Consider the following 13,589-nt stretch of genomic DNA (forward strand, 5'->3'; position numbering starts at 1 on the left):
GAAATTATTTTGATATGATAAACCATATTACCACACATGTTGGCCATGCAATAAACTGCGCTATATTAAACAATTATTATTATTATTATTATTATTATTATTATTATATTTTCTTCCTCAGTATCATACAAATACAAGGGTCTTATCCACAATCTTATCCACAAAGGGTTACTGTGGCTGTAGGTTTTTATTACCCACCAAATAGGTGGCTAAGATTGGATAAGATCCCTTACCTACAGTCACTGTAAAAAATTGCTGTAAATTTACAGTACTTATTTTACAGCAAAATACATACTCTTTTATTATTTTACAGGATTTAACTGTAAACAATTAGGCAATTAGAACAGTGCATTGGTTTACAGCAAAACACCAGAAAATGCAATGCATGGTGGGATATCTAACATTTTTGGCAGGGGTGAAAATGATAAAAATTCTCCTTGTGTTGATCTTAAGTTTAAATTTCTATGCTAGTAAAAACTTGACTCAGTGCACACTTGTTGGACTAGCTGTAGTGGCTCAGTAGTTAAGGCTTTGAGTTACAGATTAGAAGGTCACACACGTTCCCTCAGGTTTGCTGACGGTAGAATGGCTGGCCGCTTTATGTCTTAGGGCGCCCTCATGTCTGTGTTACATTCTGGCTCTCCTTTTTAGTTATGCTGTCATAGATCATTTTGCCAGAGTCCCTGCTTTCACTCTGCACACAATGTACTTTTTCTTTAACCATTACATGACAAGAGCATACCTAATAATCTGTGTTCTCTCTCTCTTCCCCCTCCCTCTTTCTCCCATCTCTCTCTCTCTCGCTCTCTCTCTCTCTCTCTCTCTCTCTCTCTGTCGAGCTACACATGCTACTCCTGAGTTACAAGTGATCCTGACCACTTCTGCTCTCCAGACCTGCCTGATCTATTCTGATGCCCTACTTCTGGTTGGAGTTCTCATCATCTGAAAATGACTCGCTGCTAAGGATGGATAGCCATGGACAGCCTACAGATACATGAGATTACTGTAGATGGTACCACATAGAAACCATAAAGATAGCTGTGGATGTTCTTCATTGAATAGCCTTAGGACTGCAATTGCTAAGAACAGTTTGCACTCAAGTCTCCATCATTAAATAGTTAATAACTTCATTTCAATACAAAAGACTTATAATGAATTCAGAAATGACTCTAATGTTCATACTCATAAGTTGCTCATAAGCTCATCAGTTCTTATTTACACAATTGCACCTTTTGACTTGTATGCAGTTATAGAAGGGAAATTATTTACAATCACGCTATTTGGTGTCACCCAGATGAGGACTGGTTCCCTTTTGAGTCTGGCTCCTCTGAAGGTTTCTTTCTCATGTGGTCTTGGGGAGTTTTTCCTTGTCGCCTATGGCATACTCATTAGTGATAAATTTATAAAATTAAAATTTATATACGAAATTTATACATTTCTGTAAAGCTGCTTTGTGACGATGTCCACTGTTAAAAGCACTATACAAATAAAATTGAATTGAATTGAAGCCATGGCTGCGTCCTTGAGCAAGACCCTTAGCCTTCTGCTCAGTTGTATCCTGCATCAGCCAAATGTACTGGATTATATTTTATTTTATATTGTAATTATATGTAGGAGTGTTTTTCTTGCAGAATTTGCAGTATATATATATTACAGAAATATACTGTAAAAATAACAGGAATTATCTGTAAAGATATTGCACTACTTTCATGTAAATATGTTTTATAGTTATTTACTGTAAATTTAAAGTACTTTACTGGCAACTAAAGCTGCCAGTAAATTACTATAATTTTCACAGTAAATGTTTTACAGTGTACAGTACTGCGCAAAAGTCTTAGGCACATGCAAAGAAATGCTGTAGAGCAAAGATGCCTTCAAAAATAATGAAATTAAATGTTTCTACATTAAAAAAATACTATGAAGAGCAGTAAACAGTAATAAATGAAACAAAGTCAATATTTGGTGCTTTTTTTTTTTTTTAAATAGTAGTCTCAGGTACAATTTGTGCAGTTTTATAAGGAAATGAGCTGTAAGTGTTACTGAGCATCTTGCAGAAGCAGCCACAGTTCTTCTGGAGACTTCGACTGTCACACTTGCTTCTTATTTTTGCAGCAAAACCCAGCAGCCTTCATTATGTTTTTTGTCTGAAAAGTGTCTCTTATGTAATATGCTGCTTTCTTTACTGACATACAAACATTTTTCTGTAACATTTAATTCTGTGCTGGAAATCTAAAATGTTTTTGTACTGAATCAATAATGCAGAAGTCATAAAATAAAAATCTATAACAAAGTTTGTACTAAAAAAATAGAGTGTCTAAGACTATTGCACAGTACTGTATATAACATAATTATATAATGTATGTATATAATTATATTGTATATAATGCGGATATAATGTCAGAGAATTTGAGCCTGTGGAGTGAGAGGGATTGTGGTTGAAAATTCACAGGTTGCTGTTTTGTCTTAAATTTGTGTTAAACTGATAAACTCTGCAAGGAAATCTGGCTACTCTGCTGAACGTTCAAGCCAACTATTTTCATATGTTCTCCAACAAGAGGGTAAAGCAGGGAATGCAACACTGGACCCTCTTCCAGGAATCAACTTTGAAGCTGAACTGCTGCATAGTATTTGAATTTTTGGGATTATTGTATGACATAAAGAAATATGACAAAAGAAAACAAAATAATGCAGTTTAATAATGGAATCATTGACATGCGCTATACACAGTAACAGTAGTACTGAGTAAGCAAGCTAAACATCAAAGCAGTGATACCTTTCCAAAATCACGAAACTTTTATGTAGATTACAGTTGACAGTAACCATCTAATAAAATTGTATCAGATTAAATTTTTGGAGTTAGTACATCCCAGAATGATAAGAAAAGTTAGTTGTACTTGCTATCATATTCTACTATAAATCTGAGACATGCTCGGAGTGCTGCAGGTTCTGCATATTGCAGCTATACTGTATACTGCAAGTCAGAAATGCGCACCAATATGAACTTGTTTCCCTGAAAAAAAGACTGAAAAAAGAGGAATATCCATCTACCTTTTCTGTGCCTGAACATTTTTGGCTAGTTTCAAGTCTTTTTGTGAAGTTTTTTGACACTTTTTGTGCACATTTTTTTCTTTTTTTTTTTTTTAAACAGTTTTATTTCCTACATGGTTTAACAAAATGGCTGTCCTGTTGATTTTTTTTAATCAATGTAACAACACAGAATTGGGAAGAAGCTAAATATTGTTACAAGTTAAGATGCATTAAGTTTTGAAATTAATTCTGAAGACATCACAGGAGCAAGACAACATGAAATAGAATAATTCAGACAGTAACATGCATGCTTCTTACATGTACTGTAGTGTAGTACTAATTGTTGTTGCGTCTTAATGGCTAACACCTGATATTGACTCAATATAACTATAAGTAAAGTAAAATTGCAGACAAAATATTGGCATGTTTTTTTTGTAACTAAGAAATATAAATTCATAACATGTTTTTATGTATAAATAAACATTTATTTAATAATAAATTCAGACTTTCAGATCCCACTGCAAATGTGTTACCCCATTTTACTGTGTGAATTTTTCTTTGTGTCCCTTGCTATTTGCATGGTGAAATGCCCCTAGAAGGTAATCTACTTGGTCGTTTAAGGGCCTTTGGTCATTCTGATTTGACAAGGACCATGACGGGAGACTGCTGCTGGTCAGTGGCACCACTGTTGCCAATTTCACAGCCCCTGAGGGAGGACAATGGTACCCAAGAGAGATTTCACAGCTTTAATGTGTTGTGTGTGACCAGAGAGTAAAATGAGGGAGTCATAAGAGGTGGCTCTCTCACATGATGTGAACACTCCTGTGAACCATATGACCTCTGCATAAAAAAAGGCAATACAAATGTGATAAAGATAAATTCATTTTGGTAAACTGATTTTATAAAATCCCAAATTGGCTGCATCTGAGCGTATTCTAGTCACAACCCAATTGTACATCAGCCTATTCACTTCAAATTCTCTCTATTCAAATAAACAAAGGCAGGAGGTTGAAACCATTTCAAAGTTTAGTTTGAAAGCCTGACAAAAACAGTCACTATGCTATTCTCTCTGAAGCAGCTTTGCAAAGTTGGAAAACTAAATTACAAAAGTTTATTTTGGTCCAGAAGTAAACACGTAAATCAGACTGCATGGGTTCGGTCTTGGTTTTCATCAACAGAGATGAATTGAGCTTTGCCAACTCTGAATCACCTGCAGATTCTTTTGTCTCTGACCTAGTTCTGTCATGTCTTTACTCAAATGCAGAGCCAGCTACAGGTTAAAGATTAAAGTAATCCACAATAATCATTGATCAGACTAAGAAGCTCAGATAACATATATAGATCCTTTAATAGATACTGATGTGTGTGTGTGTGTGTGTATGGTTGTTGGTGCCAGATGGGCTGGATTGAGTATTTCAGAAACTGATGGTCTCGGGATTTTCACACACAACAGTCTCAGAGTTTACACAGAATGGTGTAAAAAACAAAAAACATTGAGTGAGTGACAGTCCTGTGGGGGGAAATGCCTTGTTGGAAAGAGACTTCAGATGAAAATGGCCAGATTGATTTCGAGCTGCCAGGAAGGATATAGTAACTCAAATATTCACTCATTACAACTGTGGTGAGCAGAAAAGCATCTCAGCATGCACAAAATCGAACCTGGATGTGGATGAGCTACAACAGCAGAAGACCACATTGGGTTCTGGACAGTTGAAGACTGGAAAAAGACCAGGTGATTTTTTTCTAATCTTCAACTGTCCAGTTTGGGAGAGCCTGTGCCCATGATAGCATCAGATTCTTGTTCTTGGCAGACAGGAGTGGAACCTGATGTGGTCTTCTGCTGTTGTAGCCCATCCACCTCAAGGTTTTATGTGTTATGCGTTCTGAAATGCTTTTCTGCTAATCACGGTGGTTGTAAAGAGTAATTGAGTTACTATATGTCAGCTCAGACCAGTCTAGTCATTTTCGTCATGTTAAAGTCACATTTTTGCCCATTCTGATGTTTGATGTGAACAGTACCTGAAGCTCTTGACCTGTATCTACATGACTTTATGAATTGTGCTGCTGCCAGCTGCATAAATGAGCAGGTGTACAGGTGTTCCTAAAGTGAATGGTGAGTGTGTGTTTATATATATATATATATATATATATATATATATATATATATATATATATATATATATATATTTTACGTACATATAATGCAAAATTTCAGTAGATGGACAGTTAGATTTGTGGAGTAACACTAATATCCAATGTAATATAATCTAAAAGCAAATCATATAGTCAAAGACATTTCATGGAACTTCAAAATACATAAAAGTAATGAAAACAAAATCACAGTGGCTGATTTAAATATGTGATACTAAACTAACATGTAACAACAGAGTTAGATTAAATAATAATACAACACAGTTAGTAATAGTTCTGTACAAAAGTGACCCATATAATACTAAAAATCATACCAAGCTAATAGGTGTTTGCTCTTGTCAGCATGGAAAAATATGCCTGCAGCGTTGAGTATTCAATGTAACATTAAGATGAATTTCTGTCCATTTTTTCCACATCTTTAGGAGTTATATTCAACCTAATATAACAACGTTTTAAATCATTTTATACCACAGTGTTGTTGAATTCTCACATCCGATTGCTCAGAAGATGATGGATAATTTTCTATAACAGCAGCTCCAGCTGCAAGGTTTATATTAATACTTTACGAGTTCAAGTGAAGTGTGTGAGATGACACCATGGAGGTTCAAGTGATCATATCAACATCATGGTGATTTTAACAACATGGTGTGTTTCATTTGATTTCCTACATGTACATTTGATTTTATTATACCATTTATATGTGAATCAGAGCTGATAATGGTTTACTATGTAGCAAGATAATATGACTATGTACATTTTAAGTGTGTTCTGACCTACGTGAGACAATGTGAGACAATCTCAGCCCACATGCTGCCCTTGGTGCAGATGATGCACACTTCTGAATGGTGACTGGAAGTCAACAAGTGTGTATTACAAATAGTACTACTCTTTGTATATACAGAATTGCCCTCAGGTTAGCACTTAAACTGAAGTGTACTTGTTTGTGACTCGGCTGCTGCTCTGTTCTGACCCTCGCTCTCCTGATTTCAGCTTCATGCAGGACTGCTGTTCATCCACTGCTAACACCTCAGGGGGCAGACACCAACAGCAGAGGCAAGACTGGGCACAAAATAAAATTTGATTTAAAAAAAAGTTTAAACTATGCATCAAAGTCTGGAAAACAGATCTGTCACAAGAGATAAGTAAGTGGAAAATTAAAAAAATTATATTGTGATTTTCATGTAAAGGCATCCATTTAACCACCTACTTGTTTGCAACTTGATCAAGCACACATACCATATATGGCCAAAGGTTTGTGGACACCTGACCATCACATGCATATGTGGTTCTTCCCTAAACTGATGCCACAAAGTTGGAAGCACACAATTGTATAGGATGTCTTTGTATGTTGTAGCACTGCACTTTCCCTTCACTGGAACTAAGGGGCCCAAACATGTTCCAGCATAACAACGCACCTGTGCACAATGTGAGCTCCATGAAGACATGGTTTGCCAAGGTTGGCGTGAGTGGCCTGCATAGAGCCCTGACCTCAACCCCACTGAACACCTTTGAGATGAACTGGAACTAGGACTGTACACCAGGCCTCCTGACCCAACATCAGTGCCTGACCTCACTAATGCTCTTATGGCTGAATGGACAAATCCCCACAGCCATGGTCCAAAATCTAGTGGAAGGTCTTCCCAGAAAAGTGGAGGTTATTATAACAGCAATGGTGGGACTAAATCTGGAATGGGATGTTCCAAAAGCACATATAGGTGTGATGGTCAGGTGTCCACAAACGTTTGGCCATATGGTCTACTTAGTAGCTATATACTTGGCGTATAAATAATGGAAAAGTTATAAAATGATAACAGTTCATTCCAACCCCTTACACCCCTTAAACCAAGCCAGTAGGTGGATTGGCTATCCTAAATTGCCCCTAGATGTGAATGATGAAAGTATAAATGACAGAATGAGCTTTCTTACCCTGAAGCAGCTCTTAAACCGTTTGCTGACCATATATAAAGCTATTGGGTTAATGCATGAGTTCACTGAAGCCATGTTGATCCCAATGTAATCAAGGACCAGGAAGAAGCTGGATGAAAGTGATATAACACATCATGTACACTTTGATACAATACAGAACATACAGTTTATATATTCATCTATAATAGAGTTTTAATCCATATTTTTTTTAATCAACAATAAGGAAATTGGCCACATGTAAGTGTGTTCCAGGCTTTTTGTAAATGTGTGTCTGCAGCTGCTCTTCTAATATCTGATGGGCAAAAACATATCTTCTGTCTCTCCCCATACTCTCCTTCTGAAACCCTTTAAATCAGTGTAATTCAAAACATATCAGCTGGTGAAACAAAATATAGCCACCAACGTTCTAAAAGTGGCAGGTAATATTGCTAATACATGTGTGTTTTACCTCAGAAGCTCACAGCGGTTTGGATCGTCTTCATTATAAAGGGTGAGCTTGAGAATACGGCTCAGGTGCAGAGGCAACCAACACAGAGCAAAGACCAACACCAAGCAGAACACAGTCTTGGCCACCTCACGTCTCTACAGTAGAAAACACCACATTTTGCTATCAAAGTTTTATATGTAAAGCAACTTTCACAATATAAGCAAATATGAACCAAGAGATGCGTGACTAAATATTATACGTTTCCTTTTGAGAATTAGTCTTTACATCATTTTTAGTAGTACCTTTATAAAAAAAAGTAGACCTAATGCTGAAAAAAGCAGTTTATTTTTCAAACTTTCAAATGGGTAACATAATAACTACTTCTCCTGCCGCTTCCCTCCACTTCCCACTCCCACAGGAGCATGCAGAGAAACACACAGACACACGAGACGAGTTAATGAACCAGTGCTTCTCTCGTATATAGAGAGATGGAAAATGAATGATCATTTGGAGTTATCTCACTCCATTCTCTCCATTAACTAGCAATTTATCAAAGTGTGGTATATGCCAAAAGACTCACAAACACAAGAAAATCAGCTACATAAAGAGTGTGATGAGCTCAGGCGGGCGAGATCAGAGGGGGCGAGAACACAGGAAAATGAGTTTGTGAGTGAAACAGCGTTCACTGGCAGAATCCTTTCAGAGAGGCATCATTCACATAATATTTTAAACTTACAATATTTTAGGTTATATTATACAAGGGCACTCTTGAATGTTTGATTCTGATTGGCAGAAGGTGTTGATTAATTTCTGTAACAGCAGCTCAGACAATTGTTTGGCTGCAAGGTTTTTTTTATTATTGTGCTTGTTCTAATATGTTATCATTTCTATAGTAACACGTTCACATGAATTTTAATGGATTAAAAAAAAACGATTTTAAAAAAAAAGGTGTAATCATTGACATGATGATGCGTCCTGTTAGGCCATTTTTGGAAGGAATCTCCAATGTCTGCCTTCTGTAACAGTCAGAAGTAAAGCTGTAAATTTTCTGCCATGAAAAAGTCTTCAAGGTGGAGGATTTTGCGGTTTATTAACATGTTATTAACATCGGGAGAGTGAAATAAGAAGGGCTGGTGAAGAAACGGCTGTTTGTAGCTACTATAATGCAAATGATAACAGGAACTAACTTGTTTGTATGCAACTATAAATTGATTAATAGTATGAGGTGTTGTCCTTTGATTAATAAAGTATAAAAAGAATAAAACACTTTGTGATGTGTTGTTATTGGGAAACAATCAACTTCAGCATGATAATGGCCCTCCACCACATCACTATACATTCTATAACAGCATGCCTGTTTTATTCCTCACTAAAATATATTTCAGCAAAATGCAAGAAACACTGGGTATTCTTCAGGAAGTACAGTATTGTACTAATAATTAAGTATTTATTTTAACTGTAATTGGCACAGACTCGAGAAGAGAATCAGTGGTATCACCCATTCATAGCTAGTACCTGATTAAAAAGTTAACACCTTTTGGTAGCACTATAATGATATGCAAGCTCCAATCAGCAATGGCCTAAACAATCCACACAGGAACTCCTCTTGCTGCCTTGGAGAGAGGATGAAAACATGTATTTTAATGGTCTCAATATTTTCAATGGCATTTTGCAAGTGTTGTTGCGTACAACTCTTGCTGCATCAAACCGCCACTTGCTGATTGGGGCTTTAGGGTTTTAAGGCACTGGATTCAGAGGTCATGAACAGTCATAGAGTACACCAACGTGTTTCAAGTGGTCGTTCAGAGCAATCTGCACACTGTCCTTCTTTCGCAGCATTTCACAGGTCATGAGGGAGTAGAAGATGGCAGTGCAGGCCAGTGGCATGCAGAAGTAAAAGCTGAAGAGCCACCAATCTTTAGCTGACTTATAAAACTGAGAACAGATAAGCACACCACATTAATAATAAACATCAAAAGGATTCTTGACTAAAAAAAACAAGTTAATTCCCACCCTTGTGTTCTGGCACTTGGCATTTAATGTACTTACTGACCAAAGACATTTCTTATCATCATAATTTTGCCAATATGTCTTATTTTAAATTAGATTTTTTTAGAAATATAAATATTTAGCAAAATACATTCACCGTGTTACTATCAAATAAACATAATCTGAACATCTCAGTAAAATACATATAGTTTTCAAAAATTATTGTCCATTAGAGAAAATGACACAAGCCATTTGTAAAATTGTGCATTAAAATGAGTCAATTTGACTTGAACAAACCTTAAAGGTCAAGTATGTAATAATGTAATGGCTGTCCATTTGAATCAGACCTCACAGAGCTACTCCATTATAAACTCTACAATCAGTGCATGACATTTTCAATTCAATTTGCAAAAATATTGTGTGTGTGTGTGTGTGTGTGTGTGTGTGAAAATGTGTAACCATTCAAAACCATTTTAGGAGATGCAACAGGCTTTGTACTTTTGAAAAACACACACAAACACACACATACACACTGACCTTCATGAACTGGCTCTTTTGCATGGGATGCAGCAGGCAGATCCTCAAGTGATCTCCTTTATAATCCATACTGATCATGTCAAAGGCGATGACCTCAGGCACTGCTAGAATGATGGAGAGCAACCATATCAGTATGATCTCGATGGTTGTGCACTTGGGCACTCCGATTCCTTTGATGCGGCTCCAGGATGCTACTGCACGGTACCTTGTGAAAGTCAGACAGATTGATGATGATTTTACAGAATTTTTTTTACCATATGTAACTTTATAAAATGTTGTGTATAAGGTAGAGGTGTGCATTGGAACAGTGATCCCATGAGACCCAACAAAACAGTTACTTTCAATCAAGCAACATATTGGACACAGGCTGCTTAAATGGCACGACATGCTTATGATGTTCATTCATCTTCAGGAAATGCTCTATTCTGGTCAAGATCACTGTGGTTTAAAATACTCAGTTGTTTATATTTTGAGAAATAGATTGAGAAAGTTCATTAGAAAATAGTGCGGGCAGGTTAAAAACAAAAATAACTGCAAGACTGGGCTCATATTGGCTGTTGCACTGTGTGCCATGATGCGTGATATCCAACATTAAAAATCAGCTCATTCATTCTCTATTACTAAAATTTTATTACTGCGTAACTCTGACATATCGAGAAGCTCAATATACTGCTCATCATCTGGTACTGAGTACATACTAGACGATACTAGACCATGTCTAATAGTTGTAAGTCAAATTAACTGGAAGACCTTTGCCCAATGTACAATACTGAATTATTTGTGAATAAAATGTACCTGTCTATGCTTAATGCACACAAACTCAAGACTGTGATACCAACTGATGCCTTCTGCACAAAAGGAACCAGTTTGCAGACTCCAACACCAAAAGGCCAGTCTTCAGCCAGAAGCTAAAAGAGGGAATTACAGTTTGGTTAATTTAAAATGTCCATGGAAATGCCTTACTAGAAATAACAAGTAAACATAAACATATCTAAATTATATAGGTGTTTTTCTTTGACCACATACAGTATGTAGTACTGTAGTTTTACTTTCCACAGTTTTACACAGTTTTTTGGAATAGCAAAACTTCCAAATCTTAATTCATATTCAATTATTAATATAATGTATGATGTTCAATATTAGGCAGGTCTTTGCAGCTCACACCTTACCAGTAACAACACATTGAGATACCATGATACCATGCTAAACATCCATAATATCAAGGTATATAAAGGAGCATTTAAACTGGCATTTGGTCAGATTTGACATAAAACAAATGAATAACTAAAAAGATATTTAATTAGTCCATAACATATAAATGAATAAACAAACCCTGCTTTTCACCTTTTCACCATTAACATAATAAAATGGATCATGAAAAATGTTCACAATACCCACAATACCATCTTCAGTCTCAGTTTGTAGGGGATAGATGCGACTGTGTTGATATGGTACACCAGGTAAAACATTCATTGCACAGTCCCAGGGATGATGTGGAGAAAATCCATATGATTTAGTCTTAATAAAGACCTCTGCTAGGTCTAAACAGAGGCCTGGAAATCCTGATTTCTTCTTTTACCCTTCGGCTCTCAATCTGGGTAATGTGGCATGGAAGAAAGATGCAAGTTTCATGGCATTTTGGGCTTGGAGATGTCATGCCCTTACTCCATGAGATAAATGGGTCTATCTCAATCTTGTATTTTGTGATAATAAAATCTTCAAGTCTTGAAGATTGACTTTGTTTAACCAATGCTCTGTTGACATATCCAAAGCTTTTTAACTATATATTTCTTTTATACATACATAACACATAACACTTTTACATAACACACATCACCTGCTTTAGGTAACTGACCGCAACATCCCTGCAACTGATCACTTCTCACTCGCAAAACAAGCTTCCATCATGTTCACTATACATGCACAATGCACACTTTTTTTTAATCAAACAAATTATGATTATATAATTACAATAAATGTAAATATATGGGATCACATTAAAAAAAAACCAAAGAGCAACATAAAAACATGAAAAACAATAAAATTCAATAAAGAAAAAAAAATTAGCCATCATTTAAGGGTCATTATGAAATACCTTTTCATATCTATTTCTTCTTCTTCTTCTTCCTCTTCTTTTTTTAATGGTATTTTTTTTTATAAGGAAGCATGACAGCTTTGGGGTGGAGTTATTGATTTTGTTTTTTAATAGGCTATAACATTTGGTATAAATAATTAGTAATAAATTCAAGATGGCCATTATTTGTATTTTCATGATGTAAGACAATATCTACAAGAGTGAATGAGTAATTAATTCCTGAAGAATTAAATATATGATGGGTTGAATCTTTCCAAAAAGGCAGCAAGAACAAAAATGAATAAACGTTTCCTTACTTCGTCTACAAAAAGCACGCTAGTCATCAATATCTAAGTAATTACTGAGTGATGAGTTCACAGGGCCAGTAGTACACAGTACTCACCTTGTACACGTTAATGGGGATGCCGATTACGACATGCACGAGGTCACCGAGCGCGAGGCTCGCGATGAGCAGGTTGGGTCCGCTGCGCATGCGCTCGTTCGCGTAGATGATCCGCAGCAGCGCCGAGTTGCCCACGAGCCCCGCTATGAACACGAGACCCGACACGGCTGCGTTTATGTACCTGAACGCGTCACGGATCTCTGTGGGTCCCGTGCACATGGGCGGCGGCGCGCGCGGGGATCGCGCGGCCGTGACATTGAGCGCGCGCAAACCGTTAGATCTTCCTTCCGAGTCCTTGGCTTCGGCGCAGGTTAACGCCAGCAACGCCAGCAAACAAAATACCAATTTAGTCTCCAATTTAGCCATTTTGCTTTCTAAATTCCTCATTAAATGTAATGAAAGTGAGGTCATATTTTTCTCTGTAAAACAACTGACTGAAAATATATTAGCCGGATGCTAACATGTCAACATGAGTCTTCGTGTTGCGTGAGGTAAAGTGGTCTTCTGAGGTAAAAATATTTCTAACAAACACTTGTAGCTTTCTCCTCGTGTACCTTTGACCTCTCCTGAAGTGAGATAAACATCTTCCAAAATGAGAAATTAAGGAAAAAAAACAAAACTCCTTGTCCTTTCCTTACAGGTGAGTCAAAAGACTCAAACTTCCATCAGCTTAATTAAGGAAATGAGGTTAATGTGGATAAAGTAGCCATGTCATGGCTTCTTCTTCTTCAGAGTAAAAGTTGGTGGTGTATGTTCTCCTTTAGAAAGACATGTCTTGTGTTATAGAGTCCTCCTTCCCAAGAAGTTAGGCTACATTTTTTAGGTAAGCTCCATCCCACATGGCTGACCACAAACAGAGGGGAGGAGGACGAGGAGGAGACAAGCCTTAATGTGTTCAGCGCCTACAGAGGTTAGGAGATTTATCACTTCATTAAACTTAAAACAACATACTATACTAATATATAATGAAAATGTGGAAAAGACAGTTGCTGAAATGATCTCTGTGTAAAATGTAAAACGCACTGCTCACCACAACAGTTCCCACATTAAATAAA

At 36.7% G+C, this 13,589-nt stretch overlaps 1 protein-coding gene across 1 annotated transcript; it reads right to left on the reverse strand.

Moving 5' to 3' along the window:
- Window positions 1-5,207: 5,207 nt before the first annotated feature.
- Window positions 5,208-13,318, reverse strand: ednrba (endothelin receptor Ba). The gene is made up of 7 exons (XM_026931700.3): window positions 12,535-13,318; window positions 10,853-10,965; window positions 10,058-10,262; window positions 9,317-9,466; window positions 7,553-7,686; window positions 7,105-7,213; window positions 5,208-6,237 (listed from the first exon to the last, which is right to left on the reverse strand). Exons 1-7 carry the CDS (start codon window positions 12,943-12,945, stop codon window positions 6,100-6,102), a joined length of 1,260 nt encoding a protein of 419 aa, XP_026787501.2. The 5' UTR covers window positions 12,946-13,318; the 3' UTR covers window positions 5,208-6,099.
- Between the last annotated feature and the right edge of the window lie 271 nt (window positions 13,319-13,589).

The sequence above is a fragment of the Pangasianodon hypophthalmus genome, chromosome 26 (genome assembly GCF_027358585.1).
Source record: "Pangasianodon hypophthalmus isolate fPanHyp1 chromosome 26, fPanHyp1.pri, whole genome shotgun sequence".
Taxonomy (NCBI): Eukaryota; Metazoa; Chordata; class Actinopteri; order Siluriformes; family Pangasiidae; genus Pangasianodon; species Pangasianodon hypophthalmus.